At 38.4% G+C, this 26172-nt stretch overlaps 1 protein-coding gene across 1 annotated transcript in view; it reads right to left on the reverse strand.

The window, feature by feature from the left end:
• Window positions 1-26172, reverse strand: part of ATP8B4 (ATPase phospholipid transporting 8B4 (putative)) — a 265650-nt gene that overhangs the window by 91646 nt on the left and 147832 nt on the right. Inside the window, exons 10-14 of the mRNA XM_034994445.1 lie at window positions 25138-25296; window positions 19664-19752; window positions 16309-16505; window positions 3471-3679; window positions 353-396 (exon numbers count right to left, since the gene is read on the reverse strand). Of these exons, the coding sequence (XP_034850336.1) occupies window positions 353-396; window positions 3471-3679; window positions 16309-16505; window positions 19664-19752; window positions 25138-25296 (698 nt within the window). The remainder of the gene's footprint in view (window positions 1-352; window positions 397-3470; window positions 3680-16308; window positions 16506-19663; window positions 19753-25137; window positions 25297-26172) is intronic.

The following is a 26172-nucleotide window of genomic DNA, read 5'->3' on the forward strand; positions in this document are numbered from 1 at the left end:
CTGGATTAGTGGAATTCCAATTCCACTAATCTAGAAAGATCTCAAATATATCATTGAGAAAGAAAGTTACGAATGGTATAGATAGTATGCTACCGCCTACATAAAAAGTGGAGAAAAATACTTCCTTGTATACACAGAAATATCTCTAAAAGAATTAAAAAACAGAGGGAACTCTGTGGTTGAGGGACCTCCATAGAAGGGATTTTGAACCATATGAATCTATTTTTTAAAAGTTATATGTTAAATATTTCATCTGGTCAGAGTAGAAATCAGTCCTCCAGGAGCTCATCATTTTAAAAACACATGTACAATTTGAAATTAAAAGTAAGAATGAAATTTGTCACCTCCACACCTTAGTTATATCTGTTTTCTGACCCACGTCATCATGAACTTCACCTGCCAAAACAAAAATTAAGAATAACAAATGAAATTAAAACTAGATTTAGACATTTAGTTTTAAGGAATACACTTACTGAAGCACCATTAGTAGAAGGCATTAGGAGTTCAAATTTAGACTTTTTAGGAGTGGTTTCACACTGTAAGCCTAGACATAGTGATTAACCCAGAGAAATACTCAGGTTTACCCAAGATAGAACTAAAATGCAGTATGAACTGAAACAAAATATAAAGCTCATGATCACGTTCTATAAATTTTATCATCCTGCTGTCACATTATCCATGATGTTTGCCAGAGGCAAATTTTTGTTTTCCACTTTATCCCCACAGTTGAGGCATTCAAAATGACATCCTAGACAGACCAATTCTCACCAGTGCTAGAGCTTGGTGAGTACATCTCCATCTTGGTTTGAGCCAGATACAGCTGTGTAATATCCAGGCCAATTAGCATGTAAATGTTAAACAGTGTCCATGCCCCCTGCAGTCAGAAACCATAGCCAAGTATGTGCCAAATATTTAAAAATAATTTTTCTTTGTATAAAGCCAATATATGCTTATTATAGATAAATTGGAAAATACAAGATGTTTACAGTAGACAGTAAAAATTACTAACAGTCCCATCCCCATGGATAACCAGTATTTATAGTTTCTTTCATGCTGTGTGTGTGTGTATATGTGTGTGTGTTTATATATATTTATCATAGAGTTCAAAAATGTCTGGTTCCTGCTGTTTTTAACCCAAGTGTGAGAATTTCTCTGGTCGTCAAAAGTTCTTTGTGAATCTAATTTTGAATGGTTGTATCATAGCTACATAGCATAATTTATTTTAGCTTTCTCCTCTTTGGAAGCTTTTAAGATTTTTCTAATTTTTGCTTAGCATTTGAAGATTTAATGCCATTTGCCAAGACTGTATTTCTTGCAAAGATAATAAGAGTTTCTTGCATTAATCCTGTGCTAGGCACTTGTATTATCACTCATCTTCATAACAAACTTGCCAGATGAAGATTTTTACTCCTGTTCTATGGGTGAGGGAACCAAAGAACAGAAATCCATGGGAGGTTACTAAACTGAGGCTAAAAAGTCAGCCTCGTGTGTTTTTGAACCCCAGTCTCTTTCTTTTCACTACATAATGCTATGACCAAGAAAAGCCTCTGATGAATCGGTATTTGCTGTTTTGCTGGAGCACTGGTCTAAATCTGGACCTGTGTGACTGCTGCGTGGGCGGAGTCCCAGAGCCAGTCAATGAAACTCGCCATGCTCCTGGAATTTAAATCTCAAACTCACTGCAGTTATGCTCCAGTCATTGTGCCATAGGCAGTAACTCATAACCAATAAAAACGAAACAAAGCTGTGCCTTCCTGTAAAATGCCTCCCCCAAAGGAAACATGCCTATAAAGCTGGTGATGGAAGTGAAGAAAAGTTAAAGAAGTCAAAGAAAATAAAAGTTCTGAGCTAGAAAATAGAAGATTTAGATAAATTAGAGTAGAATATCAAATTTTCCCAAGGCTAGATCTAGGATATAAACAAAACCAACTTATAGGAAAACAAGAAAAAGTGATTCTTAAACATGCTGTGATTGCTTTAGTAAGAATGTATTTTAATGACATCAAAAATGCATTATAAATTATAATGGTATACAAATTAAGGGTCTAAAGAGGTTACTTAAATATTTCAGTTCTGCATTTTACTAGGGAAATTATAAGCTATCATGGGATTTGGAAATTTGCAAAGATCTTGGGATATATATACTTTGTGAAAATCAAGGGCCTTTGCTAAAAATATCCCTATGACAAACATCTCTACAAATAAATCCTGGTCCACATGTCTGATAATTTCCTTAGCATCATTTCCTAGAAGTGATATTATCATTATTATGTTATTATCAATGTGTGCCATGGCAAAAAAAACAAAATCCAAAAGGTCCTCCAAATTAAAAATATCTCTAATACTCTGACTAAAATTTTCCCATTTAAACTACTCTTTGGGTTTAGCCAGTATTCTTAGAAAGTCTATGAAAATAATGTCAAAAGAAAATTTTTAGGGAAAGTCTCTATTTTATCTACCAGTTTTTATAATAGTGATATTTGAAATGCACAATGTAACTGAGGGCTTATAGAAGTCCAGGTTGAGAATTATCTGGTTCTCACCCAGAAAGGGGGGAAGTGGAGCAGAGGAAAGCTGGGTTACCAGGATGGGGTAGCAAAGGGAGGTCAACAGGCAGGAGAGTATAAAAATCAACTGCTTGTATTTCTTAATTTTGTTCAAGGTTAAATCTTACTTTAAAATATTTGGCAATGTGTGAAGTTTCTCATCAGGAGACAGGGAAGTTTTCCCTCTCTTTCTTGGATTTTTCTTCTTGAGATTTCTGTACTGAAAAGCTGGGCACTCAGAGTCTAGTGAAAGGAGATCAGGAATCCAGAGACACCCAACAGAAGCCTTCTGCTGAGTTCCCATGCTTTCAGCTTAAGAACTGTCTGCTAACTGGCCAAAATCAGAGTGACAAGGATCACATATAAATAGAATGCCTGAAAATCCTAATATAGAGCAGGTATCCTGAAAAAAGCATTCAAACAGGAATTGGGATATTAATGAAATAGCTTGTCTGGCCACTCAAAGTAGCCCTGTGCAGTGTGAATTCTTAGGAATGAATTGCAAATTCTTACAAACACAGGCCCTAACATCAATTCCAGAGCTGTTAGGAAGCAAGTATGAAATACTGTTTTTACCAAGCTAAATCAAGTTACCAAGAACTTGTCCTCCCTTGGATATGGGTCTATTAAGCACCATAGAATACAATCACACAGTTAGAGTACCAAAAGGAATCTCAGACAGTATCATAGCTAACCCCTATCTCTACCCCTGAATGGTAACAAATGCCAAGTTTCATCTCAATTATTCAACATTCATTGAACAAATATTTAGTGAGTGTTTACTATATGTCAAGCACTATGTTATTGTGTGCCTGTATTAATAAGAAAGCCAGCAATAAATGGTTTGGTTTTTAAAAATAGAGTTGCTTATGTTCTTAAGGACTACTAACAATATCAGTAAGAAAGAGGAACTCTTTCCCTTACCATAGATTTTCCCATTAATGGAACATTTTTTAAAAGTCATGATGTTTTGAGTGAGGGTGCCTGTTTTGTCAGAGAAAACATATTCAATCTGGCCCAGTTCCTCATTTAGAGTGGTCGTCCGAGCTTCTGCAGGTGTGGATTTTCCAGAGTAATACATCTTCCGATCCCAGTTTATAAAGTAACTGTGTCCCAGACGAATTACTTCCATACTTCATCCATTAAAATGGAGAAAAAGAAATGTTCCATCAGTTTCAGAACATACAAAGCTTTACCAAAGTAAGAAGTCCATCAAAGCCTTCAGAGTGTAAGAGAAAATGTGGATGCTCTGTCCCCAGGTTCTAGTGACCTTCAGAAGCATCTCAGCAGAGTCTGATCATGAACCTGCCAAAGTCATTTCCCTGCAACACCATGAAAAAATAGATTTTGCATAAAAGCTTGGGGAATGTTCCATGTGTCATCATTTATATTAAACAGGCCCAGTAGAGATTTCTTGGGTAGCCTAAGTTGGCATTTCTCTTATATCTTAGGAGAAACTGATTATAATCAAAGATGTTTGTCAGAAAGAAGATCTAAAGAAAAGTGTTGTTGAGGACTTTCTCTCTATTACATTGTTTGATGCGCTTCACTTTGCCAAAAGAGGTAGAAGCAGTACCTCTGTAAAGCACTAAGCAAACCGTAATAGATACTGAGTAAATCTCAATACTATAATTATTGCTGTTATATTACTTTGCCCCTTTGCCAGGAAAAGAGCATTGTCTCATGATTTAGTGGTAATTTATGACTTTCCAACTCTGGAAGTGGAATTTCTACAGCCAAAGGTATGAACTTTTAAAATCTTTGTCATATGTAAGGCTAAATCAATTTCCAAAGAGGTTAACATTGTAAGTTTCTGCGATTACTGAAAATTATCACTGACTATGTATAATGTATATACATACACATCATACAAATGTTACCAATTTATCACTTGTCTTTTAATTTTGTTTTGACTATTTTTGACATGAAGAACTTTTCTTTTTAATTGATTAAATTTATCAATTTATAGTTTCTGTTTTGGAAGTTTTGCTTGGATAGGCTTTCCCTATGCCAAGATTATATATACAGACATCTTTACTTTTCTCCTGGTTCTTTACTGAATTTTCCACATTTAATTCCCTGTCATAGTTGGAATTTTTATAAGTATGATGTAATATGAGGTGCTAATTTCAATTTTTACAAAGTTTTTTCATCACCATTTATTGAACAACAAATCCTTTCCTTCACTGTGTTGGGATGCTTCCATGCCACCTATAAATTATTTTCCTCACTAGAATCCACTCTAGTGATTTCAGTTTTATTCTTTAATATGTCACTTAATACATCTCTTATTTTCCTTATTGCAGCTTTATAAAATTTGGCAGATCTGGAGGAAAAGATGGCGGAGGAGTAGGGGACCCTATTCCAACCGGTCCCGGGAATTAAGCTGGATATCCACCAAACCACTCTGAACACTCGTGAAATCAGCCTGAGATGTAAGAAGATAGATCTGGATCTCTACAAACAGAATATCGCAGGCAGTTGGTTTCGAGGTATGAAGTGGGGAGCCATGATTCCCCAGGCAGATATCAGAAGATAAACACAGGGGGAGGGAGCCGTGGGGATCCTACACCACCAGTGAGTGATAGCCTCCTCTCCAGGGACAGGGCACAGACTCGCAGACTGGTAGCGACAGAGAAAGGACTTTAGGGCAGCCCCCCAGACTGAAACCCTGAGCGGTGGGGCCACATGTGTAAACTGAGGGCGGCTGGTGGTTTTAGAAGCACAAAGGGCAGAAACGTGCCCTGACCTGGAGGTGAGGACTGGGAGCGCTGCTGAGGGGCACACAACCCAGGACACTACAGTTTATAGTGGCACAGACAGAAACGGAGATAGTGTGGCCTGGAGAGCTCATGGAAGAACAGACTGCGATCTCTCGGCTCTGAGGCAGAGGACTGGAAACTAGCTCTTCTGCTCTGACTCTCAGAAGAGATGCAGAAAGCCACCAGGGAAAGCCGCCAGAGAAAAAAGCCCCAAAAAACTGGTTTTCACTGAGCCCATCCCCCCCCCACAGGGGGCAGGGCAACTCTGCCCAAACAGGGTTCCCTGAATAACAGTGCAGCAAGCCCCTCTCCCAGAAGATAGGCTGGGAGAACAAGAGGCCAGCAACCCTAAGGTCCCTATAAAACAGGTGCATCTTGCTTGGGTTTTGGTCAATAATTTGGACTCTGTACATTCCCTCAACCACCCCTCAACAGAATGACTAGGAGGAGGAACCCCCAAAATAGGAAAGACTCAGAGACTGTGATTTCTGCCACAGATTTACAAATGGATACAGATAAAACCAAGATGTCGGAGATGGAATTCAGGGTAGCAATTGTAAAGACAATAGCTAGAATGGAGAAATCGATTAATGGCAACACAGAGTCTCTAAGGGCAGAAATGAAAGCTGAACTGGCAGAACTTAAAAATGCTATCAATGAGATCCAATCAAATCTAGATAATCGGGGTGCCTGGGTGGCTCAGTCGTTAAGCAGCTGCCTTCGGCTCAGGTCATGATCCCAGGGTCCTGGGATCGAGCCCTGCATCGGGCTCCCTGCTCTGCGGGAAGCCTGCTTCTCCCTCTCCCATTCCCCCTGCTTGTATTCCCTCTCTCACTGTGTCTCTCTCTGTCAGATAAATAAATAAAATCTTAAAAAAAAAAAAATCTAGATAATCTAACAGCTAGGGTAAGCAAGGCAGCAGAATGAATTAGTGATCCAGAAGACCAATTAATAGACAAAAAGGAAAAAGAGAAGGCCAGGGAAAAACAACTCAGAATCCATGGAAATAGAATCAGAGAAATAAGTTACACCATGAAACGACCCAATGTCAGAATTATCGGGATCCCTATCTGGGGAATGAAACAAACATTCGTGGCTTGGAGGCAGAGAGGAACCCTCCCAAGATCAAGGCAAACAGGCCAATGCCCTGGCATGTAATAATAAAACTCGCAAATCTTAGAACCAAGGAAACCATCTTAAGGGCAGTTGGGGGAAGAGATTCCTTACGTACAGAGGGAGGAACATCAGAATAATGTCAGACCTATCCACAGAGACCTGGCAAGCCAGAAAGGCCTGGCAAGACATATTCAGGGTGCTAAATGAGAAGAACATGAAGCCAAGAATACTTTATCTGTCAAGGCTTCATTTAGAATGGATGGAGAGATCCAGAGCTTCCAAGACCAGCAGAAACTGAAAGAATATGTGACCACTAAGCCAGTCCTGCAAGAACTATTAAGGGGGGGGGTTCTATAAAAGGAGAAAGACCCCAAGAGTGATATAGAACAGAAATTTACAGAGACAATCTATAGAAACAAGGACTTCACAGGGAACATGATGACAATAAATTCATATCTTTCAATAATCACTCTCAACATGAACGGCCTAAATATTCCCATAAAACGGCACAGGGTTGCAGATTGGATAAAAAGACAGGACCCATCCATATGCTGTCTACAAGAGACTCATTTTGAACCTAAAGATACACCCAGACTGAAAGTGTAGGGATGGAGATCCATCTTCCATATCAATGGACCTCAAAAGAAAGCTGGGGTAGCAATTCTTTTATCAGACAAATTAGATTTTAAACTAAAGACTGTAGTTAGAGACACAGAAGGACACTATATCATTCTTAAAGGGTCTTTCCAACAATAAGATCTAACTATTGTAAATATCTACACCCCCAACGTGGGAGCAGCCATCTACATAAGCCAACTGTTAACCAAAATAAAGAGTCATATTGATAATAATACGTTAATTGTAGGAGACCTCAATACTCCACTCTCAGCAATAGACAGATCATCTAAGCAGAAAATCAACAAAGAAACAAGAGCTTTGAATGACACACTGGAAAAGATGGACCTCATAGATATATACAGAACATTCCACCCTAAAACAACAGAATACTCATTCTTCTCGAGCACACATGGAACTTTCTCCAGAATAGACCACATACTGGGTCACAAATCAGGTCTCAGCTGATATGAAAAGACAGATTATTCCCTGCATATTCTCAGACCATAATGCTTTAAAACTGGAACTCGATCACAAGAAAAAATTTGGCAGAAATTCAAACACTTGGAAGCTAAAGACCACCCTGCTCAAGAATGTTTGGGTCCACCAGGAAATCAAAGAAGAACTTAAACAATTCATGGAAACCAATGAGAACGAAAAATTCTGAATTCACCAACTAACTTTACACCTTAAAGAATTAGAGAAAAAGCAACAAAAGATGCCTAAGCCATGCATTAGAAGAGAAATAATTAAGATTAGAGCAAAGATCAATGAATTAGAAACCAGAAACACAGCAGTTCAGATCAACAAAACTAGAAGCTGGTTCTTTGAAAGAATTAATAAGATCGATAAACCACTGGCCAGACTTATCCAAAAGAAAAGAGAAAGGACCCAAATTAATGAAATTATGAATGAAAGGGGAGAGATCACAACTAACACCAAGGAAATAGAAACAATTATTAGAAATTATTATCAACAACTATATGCCAATAAATTGAGCGACCTGGAAGAAATGGATGCCTTCCTGGAAACCTATAAACTGCCAAGACTGAAACAGGAAGAAACTGAAAACCTGAATAGGCCAATAACCAGTAAAAAGATTGAAGCAGTGATCAAAAACCTCCCAAAAAACAAGAGTCCAGGGCCTGATGGATTCCCTGGGGAATTCTACTAAACATTCAAAGAACTTATACCTATTCGCCTGAAGCTGTTTCAAAAATAGAAACAGAAGGAAAGCTTCAAGATTCATTCCATGAGGCCAGCATTACCTTAATCCCCAAACCAGGCAAAGACCCATCAAAAAGGAGAATTTCAGACCGATATCCCTGATGAATATGGATTCCAAAACCCTTCAAAAAAATCCTAGCTAATAGGATCCAACAATACATTAAAAGGATCATGCACCATGACCAAGTGGGATTTATCTCCGGGTTGCAAGGGTGGTTCAACATTCGCAAATCAATCAATGTGATAAAACACATTAATAAGAGGAGAGAGAAGAACTACATGGTCCTCTCAATTGATGCAGGAAAAGCATTTGACAAAATACAGGATCCTTTTCTGATTAAAACTCTTCAGAGTATAGGGATAGAGGGAACATTCCTCAAGTTCAAAAAATCCATCTATGAAAAACCCACAGTGACTATCATCCTCAATGGGGAAAAGATGAGAGTCTTTCCCTTAAGATCAGGAACACGTCAAGGATGCCCACTCTCGCCACTATTGTGCAACATAGTACTAGAAGTCCTAGCAACAGGAATCAGATAACAAAAAGAAATAAAAGGTATTCAAATTGGCAAAGAAGTCAAACTCTCTCTCTTTGCAGATGACATGATACTTTATGTAGAAAATCCAAAAGACTCCACCCCAAATTACTAGAACTCATCCAGCAATTCAGTAATGTGGCAAGACACAAAATCAATGCCCAGAAATTAGTTGCTTTCTTATACACTAACAGTGCAACTGTAGAAAGAGAAATTAGAGAAACGATTCCATTTACAAAGCACCAAAAACCATAAGATACCTCAGAATAAACCTAACCAAAGACGTAAAGGATCTATACTTAGGAACTATAGAACACTCATGAAAGAAATTGAAGAAGACATAAAAAGATGGAAAAACATCCCATGCTCATGGATAGGAAGAATAAACATTGTTAAAATGTCTATGCTACCCAGAGCAATCTATACCTTCAATGCCATCCTGATCAAAATCCCAATGACATTTTTCAAAGTGCTGGAACAAACAATCCTAAAATTTGTATGGAATCAGAAAAGACCCCAAATCGCCAAGGAAATGTTGAAAAAGAAAAACAAACCTGGGGGCATCATGTTGCCTGATTTCAAGCTTTATTACAAAGCAGTGATCACCAAGACAGCATGGTACTGGCTTAAAAACAGACATATAGACCAATGGAACAGAATGGAGAGCCCAGATATGGACCCTCAACTCTATGGTCAAATAATCTTCGACAAAGCAGGAAAAAATATGCAATGGAAAAAAGACAGTCTTTTCAATAAATGGTGCTGGGAAAATTGGACAGCTACATACAGAAGAAACTTGACCATTCCCTAACATCATACACAAAGATAAACTCAAAATGGATGAAAGACCTTAATGTGAGACAGGAATCCATCAAAATCCTAGAGGAGAACACAAGCAATAACCTCTTCGACATTGGCCACAGCAACTTCTTTCAAGATACATCTCCAAAGGCTAGCGAAGCAAAAGCAAAAATGAACTTTTGGGACTTCATCAAGATAAAAACCTTCTGCATAGCAAAGGAAACAGTCAACAAAACAAAGAAGCAACCCACAGAATGGGAGAAGATATTGGCAAATGACACTCCAGGCAAAGCGCTGATTTCCAAGATCTATAAAGAACTTCTCAAACTCAACAGCCAAAAAACAAATAATCAAGTCAAAAAATGGGCAGAAGACATAAACAGACACTTCTCCAAAGAAGACATACAAATGGCTAACAGACACATGAAAAAATGTTCATCATCATTAGCCATCAGGGAAATTCAAATCAAAACCACACTGAGATACCACCTTACACCAATTAGAATGGCAAAAATTGACAAAGCAAGAAAGAACAAATGTTGGAGAGGTTGTGGAGAAAGAGGAACCCTCTTACACTGTTGGTGGGAATGCAAATTGGTACAGCCACTTTGCGAAACAGTGTGGAGGTGCCTCAAAAAATTAAAACAGAGCTACCCTATGACCCAGCAATTGCACCCCTGGGTATTTACCCCAAAGACACAGATGTAGTGAAAAGAAGGGCCATATGCAACCCAATGTTCATAGCAGCAATGTCCACAATAGCCAAACTGTGGAAAGAGCCGAGATGCCCTTCAACGGATGAATGGATAAAGATGTGGTCCATATATACAATGGAATATTACTCAGCCATCAGAAAGGATGAATAACCAACTTTTACATCAACATGGATGGGACTGGAGGAGATTATGCTCAGTGAAATAAGTCAAGAAGAGAAAGTCAATTATATGGTTCCACTTATTTGTGGAACATAAGGAATAGCATGGAGGACATTAGGAGAAGGAAGGGAAAAATGAAGGGGGAGGGAAATCAGAGGGTAGAAGAACCATGAGAGACTATGGACTCTGAGAAACAAACTGAGGGTTTTAGAGGGGAGGGGGGTGGGGGGCTGGGTTAGCCTGGTGATGGTTATTAAGGAGGGCACGTACTGCATGGAGCACTGGGTGTTACACGAAAACAATGAATCGTGGATCACTACATCAAAAACTAATGATGTATTGTATGGTGACTAACATAATAAAATTAAATTAAATTTAAAAAATTAAAAATAAATTTAAAAATTTAAATTTGGCAATTCCTGGGAGGATATGAGAACACTCATTCTCTTTTTAAAAATTCTTAGCTGTACTCACTTATTCTTACTGAAAGAATCAATGTATTCATTTAAGCAAACTTCAGAATCAATGTATCAACTTTCTCATAAAACTTATTTGAGATTTGTATTAAGTATACATTAAACTTTTAATTATTGGAAAAGAACTGATATTTTAATATATAAATGCAACTTCAAGGAGAAGGATAAATTTTTCCAGTAATTCGATTTTGAAAAGTACTTCTATTGGTAAAGAGTTTTAGTTTAGTTTTGGTTTGGCTTTGTTTTTTACATAAGGCCATACCATAGCTTGATAGATGTGTCCCTGGACATTGTATCTTTTTATTGATGAGATCATTGTTTAAATTGTTGTTAGCCTAAAGGAGAGGGTTTTTTTTTTTTTTTAAGATTTTATTTATTCATTTGAGACACAGAGATACGAGAGAGAGAGAGAGAGCATGAGCAGTGGGAGAGGCAGAGGGAGAGGGAGAAGCAGACTCCCTGCTAAGCCAGGAGCCCGATGTGGGGCTCGATCCCAGGACCCTGGGATCATGACCTGAGCTGAAGGCAGACGCTTAACCATCTGAGCCACCCAGGCGCCCCTAAAGGAGAGGGCTTTTTTTTAACATTAAAAGCTTTTTCTAATAGTAAAAAATGTGATTATGACACAAAATCAGACATTTAACTGAATTATCTTACTAAGAGCCTCACAGAATTATTCTTTTGTATTTCTGAGGTCTATCATAACATTGTCTATGCTCTTCCTTTCTAATAGGGTTATTACCGTTTCAAGTTCATGTCTTCTTCTGTTCACTGATATTCTGGCTACATGTCTTAGTACATTAACAAGGTCATCCAGAAGAGTAAACACAGTAATGACAACAGCAAGGACCCTTGGCTTATTTCTAATCTTAATGGGAATTAAGCTTTGGTTTTCTCATTTTAAAGTGAGAACATTAACAGTAGCCTATTACGCTAACTCTGAACATTTGTCTCCTTGAAGACAAAAGATGATACCAAAACCCTTTCTAGACATTATATTCTATGCTCTTAATATTTCCCTCTCCAAAAGTGGTATGGTGCCAGTTTATTTTTGAACTATTTAAATGGTAACACTTTTTTTTTTCACCTAAATTAAAAATCACACTATGACTCTGTAGAATCCTACAATATAAAAATAAATAAGTCATATTCTGTATTTATTTATTTTCCTATTATAGTTTACCTATCTGTGTCCCCCAACTTCCCCCCTCACACACACACACTTCCTTGTAAATTCCTTGCTAGCTTTTCTATTTCAGCTTTGTTTTCCTTATTCCATTCACTCAAAAAACATTAGCACTTATAGTGGACCAAGCACAGTGCTTTACTTGTCATAAGCAGTACGTCAGTGTTGAATGAATGAATCCTGGTCTTCTATTCCTTAATTTCACCAGTAAGGACATTAAGACCTAGAAGTTAAGTGACTAACCCAAGGTCACACAAATAATTAACCACCAAGACAATTCGAGAATTCAGGCATTTGGTAAAGCCAATGCAGACCTGACCTTAAGAATGGCATTATGCAGGTAACTGTACAAACAATTTGAAGCTTTCATCTGTCTGGAGGAGAGAGAGCTCCCTGAAAACTCAAAGCAAAATGAATGGAATAACATTTGATCCTTCTGTGTTACACTTCATACCAATGGAAGTATTGTAAATTAATTTGAATCCTTAGATCTTAAATTAGTCTGTGGAGAGGGCGCCTGGGTGGCTCAGTTGGTTAAGCGACTGCCTTCAGCTCAGGTCATGATCCTGGAGTCCCTGCATCGAGTCCCGCATCGGGCTCCCTGCTCAGCAGGGAGTCTGCTTCTCCCTCTGACCCTCCTCCCTCTCATGCTCTCTGTCTCTCATTCTCTCTCTCTCAAATAAATAAAATCTTTAAAAAAAAAATTAGTCTGTGGAGAGGAAGGGTATCCTTTTTGTTTGGGAAAGAGGATTTAGGAGAGTCATAGTGGAACATTCAGCCCTTTGTCTTACACTAGCAGAGAAAAGGAGACAAATGTTCAGAGTTAGCATAATCAAGCGCTTAGTGTTTTCTGCCTGAATGTTCAAAGAGCAGGGCTTATGATTCCGCCCATTCTGTGGCTAAACAAGGAAAGTCGAAATGAATTCCTATTGCTCTGGAACAAAAAAACACCTAAAATCTAATTCCTTGGGAGTACATGGCTGCACTTCTTAAGATGATGTATTAAAAAACCATAGCTGGGTATGCTTTAATACTACAAGTTGAACAAACTGACAGCATAGAAATATTTTACCAACATCAACATCCTCTGCTCATGTGGAATTGTTAACCATTCAAAGTAAATTCAACACTTTTATCCTTAAGTGACATACGGTCCCAATTTATTCTTTGTACCTATTTGAAAGCCTACAGGAAGCTTTTATAGAAGGCCTTCTCTCCAAAGAGAAAAACCTGGGGGTTCTCTTTTTGTAGGTCTCAGTCTTTAGGGTTGAGCAATCTGAAATTCCTTGGAATGCTCTTCCCCTCATGTTGGAATCAGAATCACTGCTCTTGTTTGTTGAGAGGAAAGCTCACATTTACCCTCATCATTACTATGCCTTACAACAGGTACAGAACTCTAGACTCTTTTTTCCTTCTCTTGATGTCTTCACTGAGTAATAAACCAGACACAGCTTAGGGAAAGAGGAAAAACACTGTACCAAGTGTCAGAAGACTTGGGTTTGGATCTTGGTTCTATCCTTAATCAGCCCCATGAGCCTGAGCAAATCATCTCATTTCTGAAAGAAGTTGGGCAATAACTACTTTATAAGGTTGTTGGGAGACATAGGTGGTATTATTTGGTGCAGAAAGGAACTCAGAAATAATTATTTTAATCCTGCCATTTCACTGAGCAGCACAGAGTTCATAGGCAAACTAAGGCACAGAGAAGCCAAGTGCTTTCTTCAAGGTCATGCAGCTTTTTGTGGTGATGCCAAAACCAGAACCTGGGTTTGGACTATTCCAATTAGGTTTTCTTTTCACTACTGCAAGGGACACATTAGAAAGAAAAGGAATGCTAACCTGGGAATCTAGCCTTGACCTCTACAACACCAATCTTTCAAATCATTAAATGAAAAATGCCAATGCACTTCAAAGAAAGAAAATACACAGAATATACTTCCTTTGTGAGGGCATATGAAACTGCACATGTGCAGATGGTAAGCCACTATAAGCATTTATTGTTCATTTAGGACATAAAAGGAAAGCTATAAAAGCTGACCATAGCTCTCCTGGCCAAGAGCAGGATTTACTACCGACTTTATAATTGGATACAAGCATGAAGGTCCTCAGAATCAAAGATGAGCCAGTAGGATAGAGTTTAAATAGAGCCTGCTCTGACCACAGCTCCAGAAGGCCCAGAGCAATTTGTGGTGTTGTGGCCACATGCCACTACTTCAAGTCAATTTCCCACAACTTGACATTTCAGTTTCCCGACTGTAATCCCAAACAAGGGTGGATTTTGTGCATTAAACTTCCCTTGCTTCATCATAGCTAGGATTTTGGAAAGAGAAAAAGAAGTTCATAAAGATTAGTGGGGATTTAGAGCCGGTAATTTTTTTGTATTGTTAAAGTACTGGTGATGAGGAATGTCAAACAACCAAGTCTCATCCTGGCTCCAGTGTCTTTGAGATAGTCTGGAGCAGTCTTGGTAGGATTAGAATAAAAAATATCCCAGGTATACACTCTAGAGCCAACTTCTAAGCCTTATCAAATACACACACACACACACACACACAGAAATATACATACAAATGTGCATATAAAGGCTTATGTGCATGTGTGTATGTGTGTCTGGGTGTATGTATGGAGAGACAGAGAGAGAAAGAGAAATCATTTTAGCTCTAATTTGTGAGACCAAATCTAGAAATAAGAGATGGTGTTGCGGTGGGAATTATGACTCATACTTATTTAACAATGGACAAGTACCACAAACTATATTTCAACCTCTTTATGTTATATTTATGAATAATAGGAAAAATTAACATTCCTTAAGCTCTTAGGATGCATCAGACATTCTTTTAAGAGCTTTACAGTCTGTTTACTCTTCAGACAATCCTATTATGTAAAATACTATTTTCTTTACTTTTAAATCCGGAAACTGAGGCACTGGAAGTGAAATAACTTGCCCAAGCTTATGGAGCTACTAAGTGGTGGAACAGAATCCAAATCTGGTGTCCATCAACAGATGAATGGATAAAGAAGATGTGATATATATATATATATACTTATATATATACATATATATATATGTATATATATGTATATATACACTTATATATATACACATACATATATATATACTTATATACATACATACACACACACACACACACACTGGAACATTATGCAGCCATCAAAAAAAAAATCTTGCCATTTGCAACGACGTGGATAGAACTAGAGGGTATTATGCTAAGTGAAATAAGTCAGAGAAAGACAGGTATCATATGATCTCCCTGATAAGAGGAATTCTTAATCTCAGGAAACAAACTGAGGGTTGCTGGAGTGGTGGGGGGTGGGAGGGATGGGGTGGCTGGATGATAGATATTGGGGAGGGTATGTGCTATGATGAGTGCTGTGAAGTGTTTAAGACTGTTGAATCACAGACCTGTACCTCTGAAACAAATAATACATTATATGTTAAAAAAAAGAAGATGGTAGGAAGGGAAAAATGAAGGGGGGTGGGAATCGGAGGGGGAGATGAACCATGAGAGACTATAGACTCCGAGAAACAAACTGAGGGTTTTAAGAGGGGAGGGGGGTGGGGGGACGGGTTAGCCTGGTGATGGGTATTAAAGAGGGCATGTATTGCATGGAGCACTGGGTGTTATACGCAAACAATGAATCATGGAACACTACATCAAAAACTAAACTAATGATGTACTGTAATAGTGACTAACATAATAAAATAAAATTAATTTAAAAAAAAGAAAAGGGGGGAAAAAAAGAATCCAAATCTGGGTATCTGGAGCCAGACTAGTATCAGGGAGTCATCATCACAATAGATGTCCCCCAATATTCTTCCATTTCTTACCCAATATCAACCCAATTCTAACTGGTCAGGTTGCATGAGATACTGTAGTCCATGTATTCCAAAGAATAACATCTCTAAGAAACCAAATCAAATCAAGGAGAAAATAAAATGCATTTATTATAATTTGAAAATGTAAAAGTTAAGCAGATTAAGCAATTTAGTTGCCTCATCTGTAACAGATGTAGCAGATAAGCATTTAGAGCAAGACATCTACCTCACTGTCATAATTTTAAAACAAAAATGATTAGAGAACATGATCATGCACAACAAAGTCTTTCGACAAAAGTGGCTTATCTAAAGTATAAGCTCTCATCTTACCTCACATATAATGAAATGGGTACAACTGTATTGAGAATAATAATATATGACCAGAATGTTAAGAATCCTGAGAACACAGAGTTCTTCTCTCCTTCATTCCAAAAGAGGAAAGTTCTGAATTGGTCTCCAACTTGATTCTCCCAGATTGAATTTCCTATTGCAAGAATAATTCCCAAGCATACCAGAAACCCAAAAATCTGAAATGAGAATAGAAGTCTGGTTAAGGTTAACTTGAACCCAAAACTCACCATATCAACACAATCCAGTTACACTCCCAACTCCAAGAAACTGTCATTTGAAAAGCAAGACATGCAAAGCTCTTCTTACTTATCATTAATCATACAAGTTTAATATTTTTATGTTGGAACTTGGCTAAATATTTTACATGCATTTTCTCACTTAATTCTCCCACTGATTGTCTGAGATAGGGATAATCATTATTCACACATTACGAGTCAAAAACAGAACAAAATAAAACAGAAGCACAGAAAAATTATATAACTTATCCATGGTCGCAAAGCCAATAACTTCACACCCTTGATTTGAGATGAATGCATATACGTAAGTGGCTTAAGTAAAGAAAGTCATATGTCCTGACTTGCCCTGGTCAGCCCCCGTTTATATCTGTTGTCCAGATATAATATTAATTGTGTTTCCTCCTTTCACCTTCAAAAGTGCCCCATTTGAATGATAAATTATATGGTCACCCAAGGCACAAAAGCAAAAGGAAGAAAATGTCAGTGATAAAGAACGATTTGGGACTAGTCAAGTCTCTTGGCTACAGATCTAGCTGCACAATCCTTACTTAAGGTCCACAAGAAAAAGAAGGATTAATTAAAATATGGCATGGCATATATGTTTTCCTTTTGAGATTAAAAAAAATAATGGGAAGCAACCTGAAAACTGTTAGCCAACTCTTACATTGTGATTAGTACCAGGATTAGCAAAGCAGACATTTTGGAGGCATAGCAACTAGAAAGAGAGCAAGGTCAGTTCCTTGTGAGGCCAAATGCCAGCCTTGGAAAGGAAAGACACAAAGTCAGTGAATAGGTAAGACCTGAGCTGAACAAGGGATTCTGGGGGTTTTGCTCTGCCAAGTGTCATACTGTGTTAGGAGCCGAGACCAGCTGCTATATTGAGGGAGGAGTGGGGCTAGGGAACAGGAATGTATTTAACTTCTTATTTCCTTTTTCCTCCAAGAAGGAATATTCAGGCATTCTAGGACTGCTTTCTTCTTTATTCATTCATGAACAAAATATACATATAAGAAGACATGTATGTAGAAAAAAGTATGGGAAAACCTGACTTAAAGTACCTTAGAAAACCATGTATTAGAGAAAAGCAGAATTGTGAATTCCTGAAATCCTACTAATTTGATACCTGTATCACAGTATCCCCTTTTCTTTCAGTGATTAATACTACAAATTAAATGAAGTGAATTACTTTAAAAGCATTAAAATTGGTGCTACTTTGCATTAAATGCCCTAATTTAGGATTGACTCAGCTTCTAATTCTCCAGTGGATTATTCAATTTTCTAGTATGAAAAGCTGGGACAGTCTCTCCTTCACAATCAGTAATTTTACTCTGTGGTGGTTACACATACAATCCCCAGGCAAGCCCAGAAGCAGGCTTAGGGCCATTTAAATAGGGAATTCTAGGAGGGGACAAAAGCTAAGCATGTCCCCTTGGCCCTGGATACTCTTCCCCAAGGGGATGGATGTAGTGGGAGGAAAGCCCAGTTCTGAGGATGATACCAAACATAAAACACAGAGCCCAGCCAGTATTTTATACCCAATAAGAGTCCACTTCCTTATATTATGTGGGGCCATGAAAGGAATGAAATCTTGCCATTTGCAACGATGTGGATGGAACTGGAGGGTATTATGATGAGCGAAATAAGTCAATCAGAGAAAGACATGTATCATATGATCTCCCTGATATGAGGAATTCTTAATCTCAGGAAACAAACTGAGGGTTGCTGGAGTGGTGGGAGTGGGAGGGAGGGGGTGGCTGGGTGATAGACATTGGGGAGGGTATGTGCTAATGGTGAGTGCTGTGAATTGTGTAAGACTGTTGAATCACAGACCTGTACCTCTGAAACAAATAATACATATGTTAAAAAAAAAAAAAAAAGAAGAAGAAGAAGAAGATAGCAGGAGGGGAAGAATGAAGGGGGGTAATTCGGAGGGGGAGACGAACCATGAGAGACTATGAACTCTGAAAAACAAACTGAGGGTTCTAGAGGGGAGGGGGGTGGGAGGATGGGTTAGCCTGGTGATGGGTACTAAAGAGGGCATGTACTGAATGGAGCACTGGGTGTTATACGCAAACAATGAATCATGGAACACTACATCAAAAACTAATGATGTAATATATGGTGATTAACATAATAAAATTAAAAAAAAAGAGTCCACTTCTTTCTTTATTCAGAATCCCACTATCACATACCAGTTATGCAAATATATATTGAGCTCAGATTCTTTATAATTGCTTATGAGTCTGTGATGGGGGCAGGGCTTGGTTCAAGGTCACTGTCCTCATATTTAAAATCAATGTCTTCCAACTTAATTCCAACATAAGGAAGCAAAGCAATATTACACAAAAAGTCAGATAACAATCAGATGCACAGCATGGGAAGCACAAGATTAACTGACAAAAGGGTAGCATGCAAGGAATACTCAACTGTTTTTGGTAAATGGATGGTAGAAAAAAACATTTCAAAAAATGCAGAAGAGAACAAAAATTCAGAGGAAAGAATCCCATGCTAAGGAGGTTCAGAAGCTTTTGCAAAGGAGAACTGCGACCTGGGCCTTAGAAGATTCATAAGCAGAACCAGCTACACAATTTGTAGAGCTCAGTGCAAAATGAAAATACAGGACCCCTTGTTTAAAAATCACTGATAATTTCTACATGGCAACAGCAGATCAATAAGCCAAGTATGAGGCCCTTCTGAGTGGGGAACCTGTATAATTGCACAGGTCACACGCCCATGAAGCCAGCTCCATCCATAAGCTATGTCAAGAGGACATGAGCAAAGGTAAGACAACAAAGGGACCAAACTACCTTAAAAATTATGTTTTCTTTTTAAAAAATGAATACTTGAAATATGGAGAACTTGCAAGCCATGACAGCCTCCAGAAGCACTATCTTACCTCTCATGAGAAACTGTACCAGTGGTTGAGAAATCAATCTAGAAAGTAGAGGGCAATATAACTGGGTCCCAGATGCAAAAGCCCCAAATACAAATTCCACAAGGAGAATAAAAATTTCTGAAAGAATTCCCAGCAAAATATAAGAAATATACGAAGACAACAATGATTAGCAACTTTGCCTAATTTTGTTATAGTATCTTACCCATAGTACTAGAGTATTCATCAGCCTATCAATGCTTGTCCTCTTAAACTTTGCCTTACCACTGTTCTGCATTAATTTAGTGTCAGGACCTGCCAAAATAAAATTAAATAGCAACCTTAAAATGATTTGATAATGTATTACTATCATTATTATTATTTCTTACCATGTCAAATGTTCCTGAAAGGAGAACAGTATGTTTTTCAAAATAATTTAACTTTTATTAAGAACAGGGGTCATTTTTAAGTTGTATACAATTCTCAACTGGTAGCTTAATAACAACCCTGGAGACTGCAAGAGAATTGGTCTCCTTAGAATAGGACAAATCCAGACAGACCTGTGGCTGAAAATCAGTTTGAGAAATGCTATTTTTCAAAAGGCTGCATATGGATGTGCTTGGAGTTGAAGGAGTGAAAGGTAACAAGGTCAATCCAAGTGAGGAATAATTTGACATGTTAAAAAGAATGCAGTAATAAACACAATTCAGAACACTGAGATAAAAAATGGAAAGTTAAAATCAGAAATCAAATTCTGGATCTGTTTCCCAAAAAGATCTATGGTGCCTTTATGGAGAAACTAGAATAAATGCAGACAAGACATCAGCAAGTAAGCTGAATCTTTATTGTGTATTGCACATTGTGCACATAATACACACTTTTTGTAAGGGCAGGAGTTGAATCTTATATTAGCTTTATTTCAGGTAAATACATTCTCTCATATTTACCAAGTCCCTTGTTCAAGTAATTCTAAGAATTATTATTCACTGCCTTAGAGGTACATAACTAGATGATGAACAAAAGAGAATATTAAAATATATTGCTAAGGAAATTCCGTGTAGACACGGAAGATGCTAAATGGAAGCAATTAAGCATTAATCATATCTAATTCCTCTAGCTTTCCTCTTCACATCATCTTCCCATTACATCATCAATCCATTTGGCCATTTAATATAGGAGAGAGGGGAATTGAAAGAATTAAAGGAGAGAGGCACACATAAAATTTTATGCCATCCTAAAAGTCAGGGAAGAATGAGCACATCCTTAGAAGACTTTCATTTACTTAAAGTACAAATGGAAGCAAAGATTGGGGTCTCATAAAATTCAGTCTGAAGTTGGAAACTGTACCCCACTGTCCTATTCCCAACTACTGCTGTGTAAATGAGACCACCCACATTTTCTTGGAATTGTTTATTAAAATCATATGGACACTGAGGGTGGGAAGCATTTCTTGTATAGTAAAGATCACAAAGAGCAAATAAAGTTTGTGATTAGCAAAAGCTGAAAAACTGACAGACCCCAGTTTCGTGCTAAAATTTTACATTTCTTAGGCATACATACACACACAGAGCAGCAGAGAATACACCTAAGGGGTTTTTAAATATTTATCTAAATATATCTACAGATGCTGATTCACACATCTCTTCTTCCACTCATATCTTCTACTCTTCCACACAGATCTTGAAAGAATTTCTGTACTCAGCAGCCTCTGTTTTCTCAGCTCCTACTCATTACTCAACCTAGTTTCAGATCTAGTGTCATCATCAATACCCTCTATGCTTTCTTTGACCTATCAGCAGCCACTGACACTTGGACTATTCCATCCTTTTGAAACACACTCTTCCCTTAGCTTCTGTATTACAATGTTCTCCTGCTTTTCTCCTACCTCTTTGTTAACTCCTTCTTTGTCCTCCATGATGCTCACCCCTCTCTAATGAGTTTTCAGATCTCTCTCTCTCTCTCTCTCTCTCTCTCTCACACACACACACACACCATCTGTTTGGAAAACTTTACAATGGTTTCCCAATGCTCTTAGGATAAAGACCAAAGTTCTAGATACAGACCACAAGGTTCTGTATGGTCCAGATCCTATCCACATCTCCAGTCACGTGTCTATCTATATCCTCCATGTTCTCCAAATTCCACACTGGCCTTCTTAAGTTTTTTTTTACCTCACCATTCTCAGTCCTGCCACAGGGCCTTTGTCTACAATGTGACTTTTAAGTAGCTTGCTCTTTCTCTTCATATTCCTCCATTATATACTCTTGTGAGTCCATGTTCTTTTTTTTTTTCAGAGCACTTATCTCAGTTTGAGGTTATAGATTCATTATGACAGTTATCTGAGATTAAGTTCTCTTACTCCTACCAGAGTCAGAACCACATGGGTGAATGGGCTGCATTTGTCTTTGCTCACATTCTTAATCGGAAATAAGAAGTATAGTGCCTGCCACATAGTAGGCACTCTAAATAACCGTTTGATGAATTTATTAAGTACCTGCTATGTTTCAGGTGATGTGCATATGTGCTTTTCATCTATTATCTCAGTTAATGCTTAAAACAATGGGTATTAAGGAGAGCACGCATTGCATGGAGCACTGGGTGTTATACGCAAACAATGAATCATGGAACACTACACCAAAACTAATGATGTAATGTATGGTAACTAACATAACATAATAAAACAAACAATTGGACAAAAAAAAAATCCAATTAATTAGGTATTATTACCTTTAATTCACTAATAATGAAACAAGCTTAAAGTATTTAAGTAACTTGCCTGAGATTTCTTGTCTAGTAAGTATCAGAACCAGAATTCAAACCCAGACGTATCTAACTTGGAAGCTCTTTGCTCTTCACCACTGTTTTTAAAACTATATGAAATACTCCATTAGCTCATTAATTCACTGACTCATTCAATCAATGTGTATTTAAGACTGACTCATTCAGATTCCAAACAGGAAATAGATGATGCACTGAACAAGGATAACTGGAGAAAAAGAAATTTTTTTTTCTGAAGTGACTCTTTACAAAAGTGTGGGTGGGGGTGTAGTGGAAGCAAAAGGTTCATGCAGTAACCAAAGACTTAGAAGCAATCAGGATGTTTCTCTATCTAAGCTAGAAGGGAGTGGTTACTGGACCCTAAAGGACAGTATAGAGTTTGCAGTCTTTAAGAAAGAGTGACTTTAGGTTGAGGGACACAGCCAGCCTGAAGTGACTACTTAGGGAGGAAGTCTGGGGGAATAAATACCTTGACCTCAATCTTCTTTCTCCCTTTGATCTCTTTCCATGGATCCCCAATGACAGAGCCTAATTAGAAGCCAAAATTCAAGGAAACCTATTAGTGTAAACCATACAAATCAGCCTCCCAAGGCAGAAAGAAGAGTGGAAAAATGTGACAGTAGATCTGGAGGGGCAAATGGAAGACATCCAGGAAAAAAATCTACCGTGTACCAAAATGGTGCTGGATTCCTTAAATGGATTCCTTAAATGAACAAGACTGCTCCACTCAGAAACAAGATTTCCAGCTCTCTTGAGTGAAAGAAAAGTTATTACCAGGGAGGCATGGCCTAGCTGTTAATGTATATTAGAGCCTCAGAAATTATAGATTTGTAAAGTAAACCACGTCTGTGTCAACTATATTCCTTACACAATCCTTAGTGATAGTTATAACCAGAGTCATATAGAAAGAATAGTTAAAAATTCATTTGGATAACTTTCATAAGATCTAAGGGTTCACCTGGAACTAATTCCCCAAATTAGATTTAAGACTTGGGGGTTCTGAGACACACATCTGTTAAAATCTGACATTGATCAAACCAACCATTCCTCCACCTGTCACTATTCTAGCTAAGCTTTCTATTAACATTCATGCCCAGACTAAAGCCAAAGCAGGCATTCTCTGCTTTACAAATATCTGCCTCATGAAGAAGATCTAACCCATAGCACAAAAAGAAGAGGATATTGCCCCACTCCCGCCTACCAAGATCCAAAGAGCATTACATCAGACCAATCCTCAGTCTATGGGGCAGGCAGTGCAGTCAGAATTGATGCTGGATGGAAGAAGCAGGGAAGAAAGGAGAGTAACATTTGTCAAGCATCCTCTGCCATATGCATTGTCTCCCTGAGCCCTTAGAGTGACTCTCTAATGTACTCATTACCCGCATGTTACAGAAGAAACTAAAGCTTGGGAAGTTTAAGTAACCGTGGCTTAACATCGTACAGCTGGTAAACAAATCTGAACCCAGCTCTGTCCAATTCTAATTCTGTGAGCTTTGTCTTATACTTCTTGGGGGGAGACCTGTTCAATTTACCACCCCACTTCCTTCCATGTAGGCGCATTTTCCCAGAGCAAAACTTATGAAGAAAAACTTGGCCCCTGAGTGGCTCACACAGCTGTCCTAGCATTACATGCTGTAATTGAACCATAGTCCTGAATTAGTCATTCCAAACAAGTTCACAAAAATGCAAACACAACGTTGGGCTATGGCCCATCCCTGGGATGAAGCCCCCCAACTTCTGTGATGACAGGGAGCAAACCAGGAGGGCCCTTCTCACTAAAGAACCTTCAAGAAGTCTCCCTCTCACTATGTGGGAAGATAAAGGGAGGGTAATATATAAGTCTAGCTCTTTTTCTTAATGCAAGAAAGATGCAAATAAGAAAATATGTGATCACAGTTTCATTTACCCAACAAATAAAAGCATCTGATGAGCAAATTATGAAAGCAGATTTGTCCCCAGATAAAAGCCCATATACTGCCATACTTCCAGGGATTTCTCAAGTCCTTACAATGGCAATACCCCAAGCAGCAAGAGCCTTGCTAACACCCACAGCTGAGAGTATTTAGGAGGAATTGGGAGGACTTTTCTAGGTTTGGAACACTTTTGAGTCTTAAATAAACATTTGTTGTTGTTGAGGGAAGTCAGTGAGGAAAAACATTCCAATTTTGATTGCACATATAGTCAATGGACCCAAAAACACATCTTAATTTGATGTCATAATAAACAGGATTTTTAAAAATCAAGGGCTGGCAATGGAAGCCATGAGTACAATTTGAGTGGCTTTATGTAATGGGGCTACTGTAAGCTTCCTTAGCAGGAGAATGCCACCTTGGGCCTGTAGAGATAAAGTCAAGACAGGAAAAGTGGCCAGTAGGAAGAGTAAGAGGCACTTTCCTTCCCTCCCTGCCTCCCGCCCCCACCTCTGTCATGCACAGTCTTTCCAGGCCCCACTGTCCTGCTGACAAATGGTAGAAGCTACAAAGTATAAGCAGAAATGATTGCAGGATCTCCATATAAAGTTCCTCCAAAAGGATTGCTTGACCTTGCAAACTACAAAATTAACAGCAGAGTAGGGTTGGGGGGGGGGGGGACTTGTTTCACACTCTTCCTCCACTTCAAAGGCAGGTGGATTAATATATACAATGATGGGAATGATTGAGATGAAGTTAAAGAAAGAGAAATTAAACAGTATCTAGCACCCACTGAGCAATTAAAGCCCAAGCACCCCTTAAGAATGAGTTCACGATGCCAGTGGTTCCTCACACAGGGGAGCCCCACCCAGACTAACCCTCTGCAGTCAACCCGGAGCAGTATCTTTTGTAGAACAAAAGCACCTTCCTCATCCAACCTGAAAAGGTGCAGACTGCCCATGCACACCTCAGGACAGGTTCCCCACAACCGACCTGGGGCAGTCAGCTGTACCTGCAAAAATAACCATTCCAAAACACCAGTTGGTGTTTCTCAGGATGCAGCCCCTCAGGATTATATTCTCATTGTTGAGGCAGTGCTTGCTGTCCTTCCAGGAGAGAACTCCTGTGAATTTATCTAATTTGTTGTTAGGCGCCTCACAGACCACAATCCCTGTAAAATAAAAAACAAAAACGAAAACCTGTTTATGACTCACCTCAAACTCTCTTTAGCAATCCATCATACTGTGTTACCACCCTCCTTCTAATACACAGGATATTTTGTTCCTTGTCTTTTAGACAGTGCAGTGCTATGTATACAAGACTGTGCTAGGAAAAATAAGCTTGGTGGTGGCGGTGCAGTGGTGGGGGAGGGGGTACAAAAATGGAAATCTATCAAGTGTTTTAAACACAGCTTTCTGCACTTTCCAAGAAAGAATAGAAACCTTGAGAGCCATGAATTTTTTTTCCCCTAAATAAAAATCACTCCCTTCTACTTCTAGTTTGCAACAATGATTTATGAAAATATAAAGCAGGGACTGCCCCGAAAGCTTTTTTTCCCTCTGTCTCTTTTTACTTACTGTGAACTTTCACACAGGTTAAGATGCCATGCTTCCAGCTTCACAATCAAAGTTAATCAGGTCTTCTAGGCTCATCATCAGAATTTCAGGGGGATCCTATGATGTCCCACCCCCAAGAAACCTGGGCCTTATTTGCCACATGTGCCTGAGAATGCATGTGATTCCTTTCAGCTGTTCTATGCTTCTTATCTTGATTAGATGCAGAGTTCTGGGGACCCTCAAAGCTACCATATAACTTGTCCCAACCTGGCCAGAAGACGTTTCTAGTTTTTTTAATTCCAGGTCCATTCCAAACCAAGGGTGTGCCCATTCCAAATCAATAAGTCAATTCGTTCCATTATTTCAATAAGAAAATACACTTCCAGAGTGGGGGTTCTTTTGACAGAAAGAGAAACCAGAAATAATTTTGCAGGGACGCTGTCACAACATAAAACTATTAGATTAAATGCATTACAAATGGTTGGGGTTAA

The sequence above is a fragment of the Mirounga leonina genome, unplaced genomic scaffold (assembly GCF_011800145.1).
Source record: "Mirounga leonina isolate KUSES-001 unplaced genomic scaffold, KU_Mleo_1.0 Mir_91, whole genome shotgun sequence".
Classification (NCBI taxonomy): Eukaryota; Metazoa; Chordata; class Mammalia; order Carnivora; family Phocidae; genus Mirounga; species Mirounga leonina.